General features: G+C 43.3%; 1 protein-coding gene across 13 annotated transcripts in view; it reads left to right on the top strand.

The window, feature by feature from the left end:
- Window positions 1-12,417, top strand: part of AMBRA1 (autophagy and beclin 1 regulator 1) — a 171,862-nt gene that overhangs the window by 67,428 nt on the left and 92,017 nt on the right. For 9 of the 13 annotated variants that reach the window (XR_012001887.1, XM_026004096.2, XM_026004093.2 and 6 more), the window contains one exon: window positions 911-1,090. The exons of the other annotated variants lie outside the window; for them this stretch is intronic. Coding sequence is in view for 8 of the 9 variants with exons in the window: in XM_026004096.2 (XP_025859881.1) it covers window positions 911-1,090 (180 nt within the window). In the remaining variant the exon portion in view is untranslated. The remainder of the gene's footprint in view (window positions 1-910; window positions 1,091-12,417) is intronic. 13 annotated transcript variants of the gene reach the window in all.

The following is a 12,417-nucleotide window of genomic DNA, read 5'->3' as shown; positions in this document are numbered from 1 at the left end:
TAGCAGTGTTGTGAAAGATGGAGGAAAAACTTGAGAAAGAAGGGGATGTGGTGAATTGTATGAGACACTAGATGTTTTCATGGAGTATGAAGACACTAAGCCCCAGCTGGAAGAATAGAGGTCTAGACTAATTATCCACTGAGAGTAGCCATGGTAAGGGAGAAGAAAGAAGAATAATTGTTGTCTTGTACATTGCTTAGTGCCCATGTAGCCTCTGATGCTCTATTGTAAGAAATAGAAAATCTTTTTTTCCCTGTTAGGTTTTGTTTTCCTGCATATATTTTACTATTTTTCGATGCTGAATATTTTCTCTGTTACAAATACCTATGAATAATCCATAGAGCTGAGAGGTTCCAAGAGCTCATTTTAGGGAATGAGGACAAATCTGGAGCTAGCTGTGTGGATTTGTTGGAGAAGAAGGACATCCCGGTGAAGATGGTACCTTCTTTAGTCATGTCTGGTTTGCCCTCTCCTGGCCTCTGTTCTCTATAAAATGAAAGAAGGGCTGGCCTATAGATGATTGCTGTGGTCCCTTTTTATTATATTTTGAGTATGGATGATTGAAGAAGACTGTGAATCTGTGTGAAGGGTACCCTGAGAAGCTATGGAGGGTCCCTTAAGAAACAAAAAAGGGAGGTTCAGTGTTATCCCCTTGGGAGGGGGCAGCTGTTGAGCAGATGATGACTGATGAAACAGCCTCTTTGCCTTCTCTCGGAACAGAAACACTGGTGGTAGTCTGATAAACGTACTATGCAGTACAGACCTCCTGGTGAGTTAAACGCCCTTTATTTTTCATGTCTCCGGAGTTCGCCTCAGCAGGGAGATGCCATGGGAGAGCTGGATTTACTGTCTTCCAAAGTATTCCCCACATTAGTGCTAGTTTGTGTTTGTCCATCTCTGTCTCTCTCAGATTATCTCCTGCTGCATACTACGCCCAGAGGATGATCCAGTATCTCTCACGGAGAGACAGTATTCGCCAGCGCTCCATGCGCTATCAGCAGAACCGTCTCCGTTCTTCCACCTCCTCCTCTTCCTCAGACAACCAGGGCCCATCAGTAGAGGGAACCGACTTGGAGTTTGAGGACTTTGAGTAAGTACCTCCTCAGCTTGCTTTCTTCCCTGTCCTTCCGACCTGTGTGTGCTTCCAAGTTGACCACTGTCCAAGCAGCAGTGGTTGACATTTTTGCTCCAACCCCCTAAGTTACTATTTATGAGTAATAGGATGGGTTGAGGGAAAGGGGGTTAAGATGCACAGCCCTACCCCATCCCCCTACCCCTCCCCACCCCGCTCTGGCAGTTGTGCTGCTGATTCACCAGAGCCTGTGGGGAGACAGCCCATTGGCCCCAGGCCAGGCTGGAGAAGATGACTGCTGCTCCATAGGCAGCACTTTTATTTCCCCTTTGCGTGAACAGTGGCTGTGGAAGTGCTTCTTGTGATCTTTCTTCATAGCATCAGGGAGACAGGACTGTTGTTATTTTTTCTCTGAAGCATAGTAGGTAGCAAGATTAGACATCCTAAGAATACTCCGATTTCCCTGAAGACAGTTCCTCTTAGTACCCTTGAATCACACTAATTCTTTGAAGTCCTATACCATTGCCTAAACTTTCTCCTTCTCCCCATCTCTCCGATAAAGATCCTTTGAGAGTTGCCTGTCAAGTTAATGTGGTGGCTTAAGAGGTAATTCCTTGCTCTTCTGGGGTTGTTGAGTGGTTTGATTAAAGGGCAGGGGTGAGCTAAAGGAGCAGGGTCAGCCCCACGCATAGGGTCAAACACCTCCGTCTTACTGCTGTATTTGAACTCTCTGACCTGTTGCTCCTGACCTTTCTAGCAATTCATTGTGTTTCTTTCCATTCTGAAAGCTTTCCTGGCTTGCATCAAATTGGACATTTGGCTCTTGTTTTGATTCCTATATTTTGATATTCTCAAACATGCAGAACGAATGAGAGAGGAAGAGAGAGAGGGAGGGAGGGGGGGAGGGAGGTGGTTAAACATTATTTTTTCCTCCTTTGTATTAGAATAGGACAGCTCGTCAGTCATTTTCCTTTTTTCCCCCTGCTCCATCTAGACATAGCCTGGTCAGGTCTGAGATGTTAAGAGTTCTTGCCTCCTGTCTACCTTCCTCTTCCGTGAGCTGAATGGATAGTTCCCCAAGAGCCACCTTGCAAAAGAGCTTTAAGATGCCTTGGAGAAATCTCTCTGCTAAAGATGGCTAAGAAGGTGGAAACAAGCTTTATACCAATTTGCCTTCCTGATATGATTCTTAAACACACTAGCAATTGTGTACTTGGAAGCAGAAGGCAGACTGAACGGGCGGTTCATTTGTCTGGGGAGGATGTAAATGTGAAAGAAATGCAGGGATGCCCTGAAGCAGCTGTGGTGGCCTGGGGAGCAGGGGTGCAGGTCCTCTCTCATTGGCTGCCCTCTGGCTCCCAGCACGTGTCATTCTCCCTTCAGTCCATTCTAGGGGATGGTGGATGCCTATAATGGCCATGAGGGCAGAGTCACCACTCTCTTAGCTGGACAGACACCAGTAGTGAAATATATTCCCCTGCGGGTTACGATGATTTTTCCAGCACCGGGTCTATTGAGAGAATCAGTTTCAAGTACATGCCTAGGCTGCTGGGACTTAGTACCGCTGAAAAGCCTCAGTAATCCAAGGGAGATCTGGGAGTCAGTGCAAATTGCATAGCCTCCCTCCATGCGGGTTTGGAAGGCTGTGTTATCTCTTTGCAGTGGTGAAACGTGGGGCTGATGCCTTTGAGCTGTATCTTGCCTCGTGACTTGTCCTTCACAATGGAGTTCTGGGTTAGTTTAAAATGTTCTGTTCTCATCTTACCTTCTCTTTCTTCTGCTACCACCTCCTCCCTCTCCCCTTCCTTCCCCCTCGATTTTCCTGTGTCAGACTGCCTCCTCTTTGTGCTCCCCACAGCCCACCTGTGCTCTCACCTCCCTCCTGGCTTCAGCACGACCTGAATTTGCATTGCCTTCTTCACCTTTCCTGTGCTGACTTACCATTGTTACTCCCTGGGGGTCTTCTGTTGTTCCCTGGTTAGGAATGAGGCTGATTTCTCTTATGCCTCTCCAGAAGTCTCTCACAGGGTGTTTGCCCTTCTTTTTGGGCTGATGCAGATTGTAATCTTTTTTTAATAGCTATGGATTAGTCACTTCAGTGTTAGTATTAGTAGTCCAGGTCTCCTAGTGAAGGAAGTTGCTCGCTGGTTGATGCTGAGTTACTATCTGTTCGTTTTTTCCTGTCTCTTTCCCTGCCCTCCTCCCTGCTGTTGTAAACTGAGCATTGTTTGTGGTTGCTCCTTTTAATTTCTAGGTTCTCTGAGGAGGGAGTGAGTGAGAAATGAGGGAATGTACCAGCCCGTTTTAATTTCTCTGCCCCAGTCCTTTTCCTTAGCTTTGATAACTAGAAGGAAAGTCAGAAGCTTGTATAGTCATAATTTACAGTTCTTTCAAGTACAGAGAAGCAGGTAAGTTAGACAGGGCCTGAACTCTCCTAACACTTAGCGTGCCATTAAGAGAGACTGTTCTACTGGTGTCCTCACCTTCACAGTGCACCGTGCTCCTCCTGCCTTTGCCATCCCACTTTGACATCTTCAGCTCTTCCCATTTACTAAACTAGGGGTCATTTTGCCATTCTCTACCTTATTGCAACCAGGTGTGCAGAGTCCCCAGATCCCATCTTTTTTTTGGTTCTTTCCCATCATCCAGCTGAATGAAAAATATCAGCTATAGTAATATTTTTCATGTGTATACTAATTTACAACATATAAAACATTTGTAGTATATATAAATATATTAATATACTTTATATATATATTTTAAAATCTTGTTCAGTCCTTACAGTAACCCAATGAGATATTTACTCCATCGTAGTATTTTTTTAATGAGGATACAGAGACAACTAAGATTGGACATGTCTGAGATTTGAGAACAGGAACAAACATACTTAGTGTCTCATTTTTTTGTCCTGTAGATTTAAAAACCTTAAAATTGGGGGTGCCTGGATGGCTCAGTTGGTGAAGCATCTGACTCTTTAAAAAAAAAAGATTTTATTTAATTATTTGAGAGAGAAAGAAAGAGAATGAGATAGTGAGATAGAGCATGAGTGGGGAGGAGGGGGAGAAGCAGCCTCCCCACAAGCAGAGAGCCTGATGCAGGACTCAATCCCAGGATACTGAGATGATGACCTGAGCCGAAACCAGATGCTTAACTGACTGAACCACCCAGGCACCTCAACATCTGACTCTTGATTTTGGCTCAGGTCGTGATCTCAGGGTCATGAGATGGAGCCCCGCATCAGGCTCTGTGCTCAGCTGGGAGTCTACTTGAGATTCTCCTCCCTCAACCCCCCCCATACCTCCCCCACAGCATGTGAGCGCTCGCGCGCTCTCTCTCTCTCTCTCAGATAAATAGATCTTTAAAAATAAGTAAATAGGGCAGCCCCGGTGGCTCAGTGATTTAGCACCGCCTTCAGCCCAGGGCCTGATCCTGGAGACCCAGGATCGAGTCCCTTGTTCGGGCTCCTTGTATGGAGCCTGCTTCTCCCTCTGCCTATGTCTCTGCCGCTCTCGTGCGCGCGCTCTCTCTCTCTCTCTCTCTCTCATTAATAAATAAATAAAATCTTAAAAAAATAAAAATAAGTAAATAAAAACCCTATAAATGATGTAGAACCACATTTGAGCTCTTGCTCCCTGAATTTGCTGTGGAAGAACACTCTAGATTTATCTATATGGAGGATAGCTTTGAATGTTGGTCAGCATCAGGTTAAATTTTCTCTTCTTTTGTGGTCTGGATTAATGACCATCTACCCAGGCAGGCATCTTCTCCTGCCATTCATCTCTGTCTGCAGCCAGGATTGAGACTGCAGGGTCCCTGTGTTTATCAAAATGCACAAGCAGGACATCCAGAAACCTGCTGTCAGAAGGTCTGTCCTGAAGCCTTCAGCATCTGTCTTTGCATAAAGATATTCACAAGCAGACTAAAGGTGTGGCTGCCCCTGACATTGCTGTCTGCCTGCTTTTGAGCCCAGACCACCCGCTACAATGTAGAAAGCAAATAAGCATAATTGCCATTTTAATTTTCACCATCACTTTGGAAAGAGGGTGGCTTTTATGAAGCACTGTGGTGAAGTGCCCTGTCCTACTAGTTGTTAAGGCCTGCATAAGAAGTGGCATATGTCTATTGTTTCTGTTATCCTCAGCTCCTTCCTCATGTTATCTCTTATTCTAAATGTAATTAGAATCCCAGAATCATCCCCAGCTTATTCTTGCCCTTCTTGTGTCTTTTTGTAACTGCTTTACCTTCTAAGGCAAAGAATATCCTGAGCCAATGACAGAACTAGAAGCTTCAGATTGGATCAGTCACAAATATCTACACCATACATACCAGCTGCAGGGGAATTATATTCACTTCTTAAAATTGTTGCCAGCACAGAAGAGAGCAAGTTCTTCATTTACCGTTGTGACACTGGGCTTCCTTTGGAAGAACATCACAGTGAGGACTCTAGTCCTTCAGCCTTACAATGAAGTCACTTCAGGTCTATTACATTTGTTCTCTTCATTCTTCTAATTTATCTGGTTGTATTTGAATTTTTACCCAGAAATGTGTATTGTGACCAAATAAGCAAAAATGTTTCGCGGTATGACAATCATTTCTAGGTGCCAGAAATGGATTCTAGTTCCTTAGTTTGGCATGAATTGTTCTGGCAGTACACATACACATATACAGCCTAATGCAGAAAGAGCTTCTCCTTTTATGGTCCCTGTCCCCAGACATCTTCTGGCAAGGAAGTTGTTAAAGGTCTTTTTGATATGTGATGTAGCTGAGAGTTCTGAAGGCTGTCACTCAGCTCTGCCATCTGATTGGGTTGGCATAAGAGAAGTTGCTTGCCTTTAGTTCAGAATTTAATATTCTTTGCCTGTCCTTTTGCTATAACTGAAATTTAATTGAGCTATGGCAAAGAAAATACATTAAAAACCAAATAATATTACTATTATCATCTGTGTAAAGGTGAAATCCTAGCAACTTTGTGAGATTCATATACTTTAAGTTCTCGTGGCTAGAAATTCCAATAGAGTGAAGCTACGTGTCCTTGGTAGTAGGACTCCTTGCTCCTGCTCTCTTTTCTGTGCCCAGAATTTCCAGGACTCCTGTGGGAGTTGGTGACTACTAATAACAGATACGTAACTGTAGCCAAGAAAGGGAAGGGTAAATCTTTAGAGAGTGTTCTGTCTACTTCATTTTGAAGAGGAGTTGCCTTTGTTCCTTCCTTTAACTTACAAACCATAGACTCTTTGATACTAGAAATACAAGAGAAATTCTAAGGAAACACACTTTAAAGTTTTTCTCTTTATAGATTGGAACTTGCTAGAACAGTCAGGAATCAGGCATAGAGGAATAGAAGTAGTTCCTACAGTGGGATGAGATGAGAAACTGTTCTCTTCTTTTTTACCAGAGACTTTTAAATAATTTCACTTACTTGATTTCCATAGTGGTTGATTGTTTTTTTTACAAGGTCGGTTTATAAAAGAGAAAGTTATATGTCTTAAAATAGGACTGTCACTTCTAGATATTCTTGGGAGAAAGGCAAATAAATGTACAGTCATAGAAACATGAAGTATTTCAGAATTCCCTTGTTGATAAGTTTGTCTAGATTCTAAAGTCCAAGTTATGTGGCAAGAGATGAGCCCCAAGAGTTAGGGTAACACCACATCTTTGGAGAGTCTTGTGTATCTTACAAAGGAGGTGAACTTTATCCTTTAGGTAAAAGGAAGTCATTGAAGAGTTTTAGGTAATGAAATAACATGAGCAGATTTTTACATAGTAACTTATTAGACAGACTATAATAAGGTAACACTAAAATACAGAGCAGCATTCTATGAAGGGAAGAGGGTATTTGGGGAGATGTGAGGAGGCTCCCAGCGTTTCAGCTGGGTGGACAGACTATGTAGGACTTTGATGAATTGATGTGGAGGATGAGGGTAGGGAAGGAGATTCTAGGAGATTCAAAAGGACTTAGCTAAGCAAAAGCCCAGAGACAGAAGATTTACAGGGTTTATTCAAAGGACCCTGAATAAATCTGTGGCTAGAGTTATAGAGTATTTGTAATACGAAAGAGAAGATGGAAAAGGCCTGAACTGAGGGCCTGGAATGCTTGACCAAGAAGTTTGGACTTTATTTTTATCTGGGGGCAGCCATTACTGAAGACCTGTTTGAGACGGCTACTTCTGACAGCATTGGCTAGGGTGACCTAAAGTGGCAACTGTACAGCCTGGTTTAGGAAAACCAGTTAGGAAACAGTGGGTGAAATACAGGAGAGAACATTTGAGGACTGGACCTTACATGTTGGGTGTGTATGAGGCCTGGTGTTTTCTAAGAATGGGGCCTGAACGTTTGTGGACGTTCCTGAGAAATTAGCTCAGTTGCCTGACTTCCTGCTTCCCAAACAAAATATTGCCCGAGTCCTTTTTGATTCCTACTTGAGCCAGTTTTGAACTAAGTAGGTAAAAGAGTAAGTGACTCCTAGAGCAGCTGTGGGAGCAGGTGGGAACTGGGATCACTTGTCAGTGACCACTGTCCCTATAGCTTGACAACTCTTGTCTAGAGATTGGCCCTGGGTTCTGGTTTTGGCTGAGTCAAAATTTGTCCTTTGATTTTGGGCAAGTCCCTTATCCACCCTAGGCCTCAGCGTCTGATCTGTAAAATCAGAGGGGATAATATCTGCAGTTTAACCCTGAAGCACTCAGATCTTTGTGGGAGCTGACTACCTTAGATGGACTTCCCTCATGTTCAGCAGAGGCAGAATAATGAAAAGTCTCAGAAAAGGGGAGAGCCTTCCTGAGGATTAGGAACAGGATATCTGGCACCAGAAGAGCCCCAACCTATTTCTAAATATATGCCTACCTGAATTCTAGCTCTTACCTGAAGGTTTTGAGCCTATTGCTTGGTAACTTCAGAATTAGCATTCTTTCTGGGCCAGTAAAATACATATGAATATTTATTATGGGGAATACTAGAAGAGAAAGAAAAGGGAATATATGTGGATCGTCCTTGGGTATAGTATGGGAAAACACAGAATGAAAGAATTAAGCAGCTCAGGAGGTAGGGGGAGTAAGACATAACCACTTAGAGATTTTTTTTTTTAACATAAAATGTCCAATAGGAATATGGAGTGTATGCAGATGAAATTAGGCTAGAAATTAGACTAAAGGTGGAGAGGAATTTGTAAACAGTAATTATCTGTTATATTACTGCTCCTTAGGGAAAGTTAAGGCTCCACAGTTCCAAAAGTTTGTGCTCCTATGTATCCCCTGTGAATGACACCTGAGGGCCCTCTCCCTTCCTCCCAGAAATCTAAGCCCTTACACGTGCGCATGATCCTTGACAGTAAAGACAGGGGCCTCGGTTTCTTACTATGAGTACTAGGGTTAAGGAAAGGACTTGTGCCATCCAGGGAGAGGAATACCAGCTAGGCCTTCTATTGTCTGGAGATTGAGTAAAAACAGAAGAGCAAAGGGAAACACTTATTTTTTTTAATAGTCTAATTTTCAGCAGAGTCAACTGTGTATTGTCAAGAGGACAATGGCCTTTTGAGCTTTTTGCTGCAAGAGCTTCATTTATAAAGACCTGAGGCAGAGCTGTTTGTCATGAGGAGTAATGACAACCTGACTGTCTGGTCAGGACTTCAGACAGCAGTCTCTAGGTGTGTTTTTCATTCCTTTAAATTACGGCCTCTCTTTGAGGCAATTAATCCCAGGCATTTAGCAAGAGTTGCTGCTGTGTGTCTCTCCCTTGTTCCAGAGATGCATTTTCTTGTATTTAACATTCGTCTTGGGTGCCTTATTGTTTGAAGGGTGTTTTTTTCCATATAAAATCTAGTATAAGAAAATCTTATTTTTTCCTCCCTCTCCTTCCCAAATACCCCTCTGAGAGTTAATCAGAGATGCACAGAATTCAACAACTGGAACAGCCATTAATAACTCCACCAGCTTCTGTCCTGCTGGCTTAAAGGCAGCTTCTAGCTGATGAAATTGATGAGGATTTCTCTGGTGTTTCCCTGAAAAGCATTCTGGTGACAAAGAGTCCTCCTGTGAGGGAGGAACAGTACCAGTATATTTGCATATTCTGTTCTTTACTGGCTTGGTTGGTTGGTTTGTTTTTTTCCAGGTCCCCTTGGGAGAGGGCATAAGGCTGTGTTACATTTAGGCCCCTGTGCGTGCGTGCGTGTATGCGTGCATAGCTCCCTCCACCAACCCTAAGGTAAATGGTCTGCCTAGGGCTGCCTTTACCCTCTCTTCATCTGGCAGACAGCCTCTGGTCATTCAGATTTCAGTCTCTGCCTCACTCACTTTGGCTTAGGCAGCCTCGAGTAACATTGATCTTATATCTGCACCAGAGTGAGTGACAGAGTCTGTATGGCTTTGTAAATATGGCATTGTTTTAAGTATTTTTAAGTCCTTTGCCCTTTTCTTGGAACTCTTAGCAGTTTCCCTCTCCCCTTCTTCCATTTCCTATCACCACTGCAGATATTCTGTGACCTGAATTTGGTTTCTGTGGCCCAACTCCTTACTTCTGAATCCTCCCTTCTTTCAAGACCACAGAATCTAGGGTCATGAGTTGCTCTTTTTGCCTCTAGTCTACTTAGAGACACGCTTCAGTTAGGGATTTTTGTGGTCAGTACTAATGCACAGAGCCTTTATCCATCTCCTTGCTCACTTGTCCTGCAGTCAAATGTTCTGGCCTTTGCCACCTTTCCCATTCTTGTTTACAGGGTTTTTCCTGGAACAGCATTTGAGCTCTTTTCTCCTAGCTGTTCTTTGTTGTCTCTCCTAGGCAGCATCTCACTGTGTGTTCACCGCATTCCACAGTTTTCTAATTGTTTTGAGGCCCGTGCGCTTATTCTTCTCTTTCTGTGCTAGAGTTCTAAATGCTTTTAATTTGAAGTCTTTTCTACATTTTATTGAGATGCCATTTAGTTCCTACTTCTCCATCCTTAGTCAAGATGTTAAGGGTGAGGGCCAGCAGGTGCATGTCTATTCACTTAGTGTATATGTCTTTCATGGTGCTGAATGTGACCATCAGTCTGAGACTTTGTGTTTGAGCCAGCTGATCTCATTTGTATTTTCCTATATATCCCCCATTAATCTCTAAGTACTGTAAAGCCATTATCTCTGCCCATGTTTTTTGTCCTACCTCCCTTTTTCAAATGGAAGGAGAAACTGAATCAGAAAGGAGTTGGTTAGGGGAGCCTGGGTGGTTTCGTCAATTAAGTGTACAACTCTTGATTTCAGCTCAGATCATGATCTCAGGGTCGTGAGATCAAGCCCCGAGTTGGGCTCTGTGCTAAAGATTCTCTCTCTCTCTCTCTCTCTCTCTCCCCCTCCCCCCTCCCCCTCCCCCACCCCACCCCTGCTTGTGCACTCTCTCTAAAAAGAAAAGAAAAGAAAGAAAGAAAGAAAGAATGGAAGGAAGGAGGGAAGGAGTTGATTGTCAGTTTTAATAATAATGAAAAGAGGGGGGATCCCTGGGTGGCTCAGCGGTTTGGCGCCTACCTTGGACCCGGGGCGTGATCCTGGGATCCCAGGATCGAGTCCCATGTTGGGCTCTCTGCATGGGGCCTGCTTCTCTCTCTGCCTGTGTCTCTGCCTCTCTCTCTCTCTTTCTCAGTCTGTGTCTCTCATGAATAAATAAATAAAATATTTTTAAAAATAATAATAATGAAAAGAGGCTTGTGAAGTATGTCGAAGGAGCCCAGATTTTCCCCCAGCTCTAATGTCTTTGTCCGTTTTTCTAAATTGTCTCCTTATGTCATTTCACCAAGCTCTGTGCCCTCTTTGAGCACTGGCAACTGCTAATCAGTATGATCTAGTGCACTGGCTTCTCCTTCCCTGCTCTTCAGCCCTGCTGACACCAGATGGAGTACTGTTTATTGTCCAGGAGAAAAGGGGTCTTTGGACCTTGGAGAAACCAGTTGTCAGCTCCACAGTGTGACTGATTCTGGGAAGGCCAGCTCTTGCTCTCAGAGCTATGGAATAGTACTTGCATTTATCCCATGGTGCTCCTTTCTCTGGCTTAGTTTTTAACCTTTTTGAAGCTTAGGGCCCTTTTTAATTTCAAAATGTTTTCTAACTTCCTCATGATAGTTAACTATTCTTTTAGTGCCCGTTGATAAGTAAAATATGCTGATATGGAAAGCTGTCATCAATTCATTTGTACTTTTTTTTAAGATCTATTTATTTGAGAGAGAGAGAGAACATGAGTGAGCCTGAGGAGGGACAGAGGGAGAGGAGGGAGAGAATCTCAGGCAGACTCCCCACTCAGCTGGAAGTGTGACTTGGGGCTTGATCTCACGACCCTGAGATCACGACCTGAGACAAAATCAAGAGTTGGATGCTCAATCAGTTGAGCTACCCAGGTGCCCCTCATTTGTACTTTTTTTTTTTTAAGATTTTATTTATTCATTTATAATAGACGTAGAAAGAGGGGCGGGGGCGGCAGAGACACAGGCGGAAGGAGAAGCAGGCTCCATGCCGGGAGCCCGACATGGGACTCGATCCCGGGGCTCCAGGATCACGCCTCAGGCCAAAGGCAAGCGCTAAACTGCTGAGCCACCCAGGGATCCCCTCATTTGTACTTTTAAGTGAATTGGTACTTTGATCAAAATTTGAAGCTTCATATATTTGAAAAATAATAATATGCTTAATTTGAGAACTATCTTAATATTTTTCTTTTCCTGTGTGTCTGTGGCTGCTGAGATCTTAAAATGATTTGTGTGCTTCTGAGAGCTGCAATCCACTGGTCAGGAACTTCTGATTTAACTGTTCTTTTTAATAACCTTTTTACTTTCCATGTAGTGTCTGTCTGTTTGTCTCCCTCCCCCAGCCCCTTGCCTCTCCCTTCATCTGTAGAGTTTCAAGTCAAAGGGATATGATATGTTAAGGAAAACAATAGTATACCTTCTCTTTTGGGAAAATAAAGAGCAGTACTGACTTTTAATGGATCAGCTTCCAATATCCCTGATATTGATTCCTTTGTTAATGCACAGCATCCAATCCCACCAAGATATAAAAACCTTCCTAGCTTTCATTTCTGGCTTGTAAAGCTCCCAGTGGTCCATTTGAAAGCTAAAGTATTGTCTTAACTTTGGTTCGAGGGCCAGTTCGAAGATGATCTCATTAAGTTGAAGATAATCCAAAGGGAGAATTTAGGAAAAAAATATCAAATCAAGCTTTTAGAGGTTTATTTATTTTATAGAGTTGGTTAAGCAGCTAATTTACTGCACTGTCCAGCCGATGCCCTTTGGCTTATTTTTCCTTTGATGCATTAGAAACTAAGCCATGTGAAGTCCCTGTTTTCTTGTAGGAGGCAGTGAAGTATAGTGGAAAGAGCAAGGGCTTCAGAATCAA

The sequence above is a fragment of the Vulpes vulpes genome, chromosome 5, assembly GCF_048418805.1.
Source record: "Vulpes vulpes isolate BD-2025 chromosome 5, VulVul3, whole genome shotgun sequence".
Classification (NCBI taxonomy): domain Eukaryota; kingdom Metazoa; phylum Chordata; class Mammalia; order Carnivora; family Canidae; genus Vulpes; species Vulpes vulpes.
This window is presented reverse-complemented; position numbering and strand designations above follow the sequence as displayed.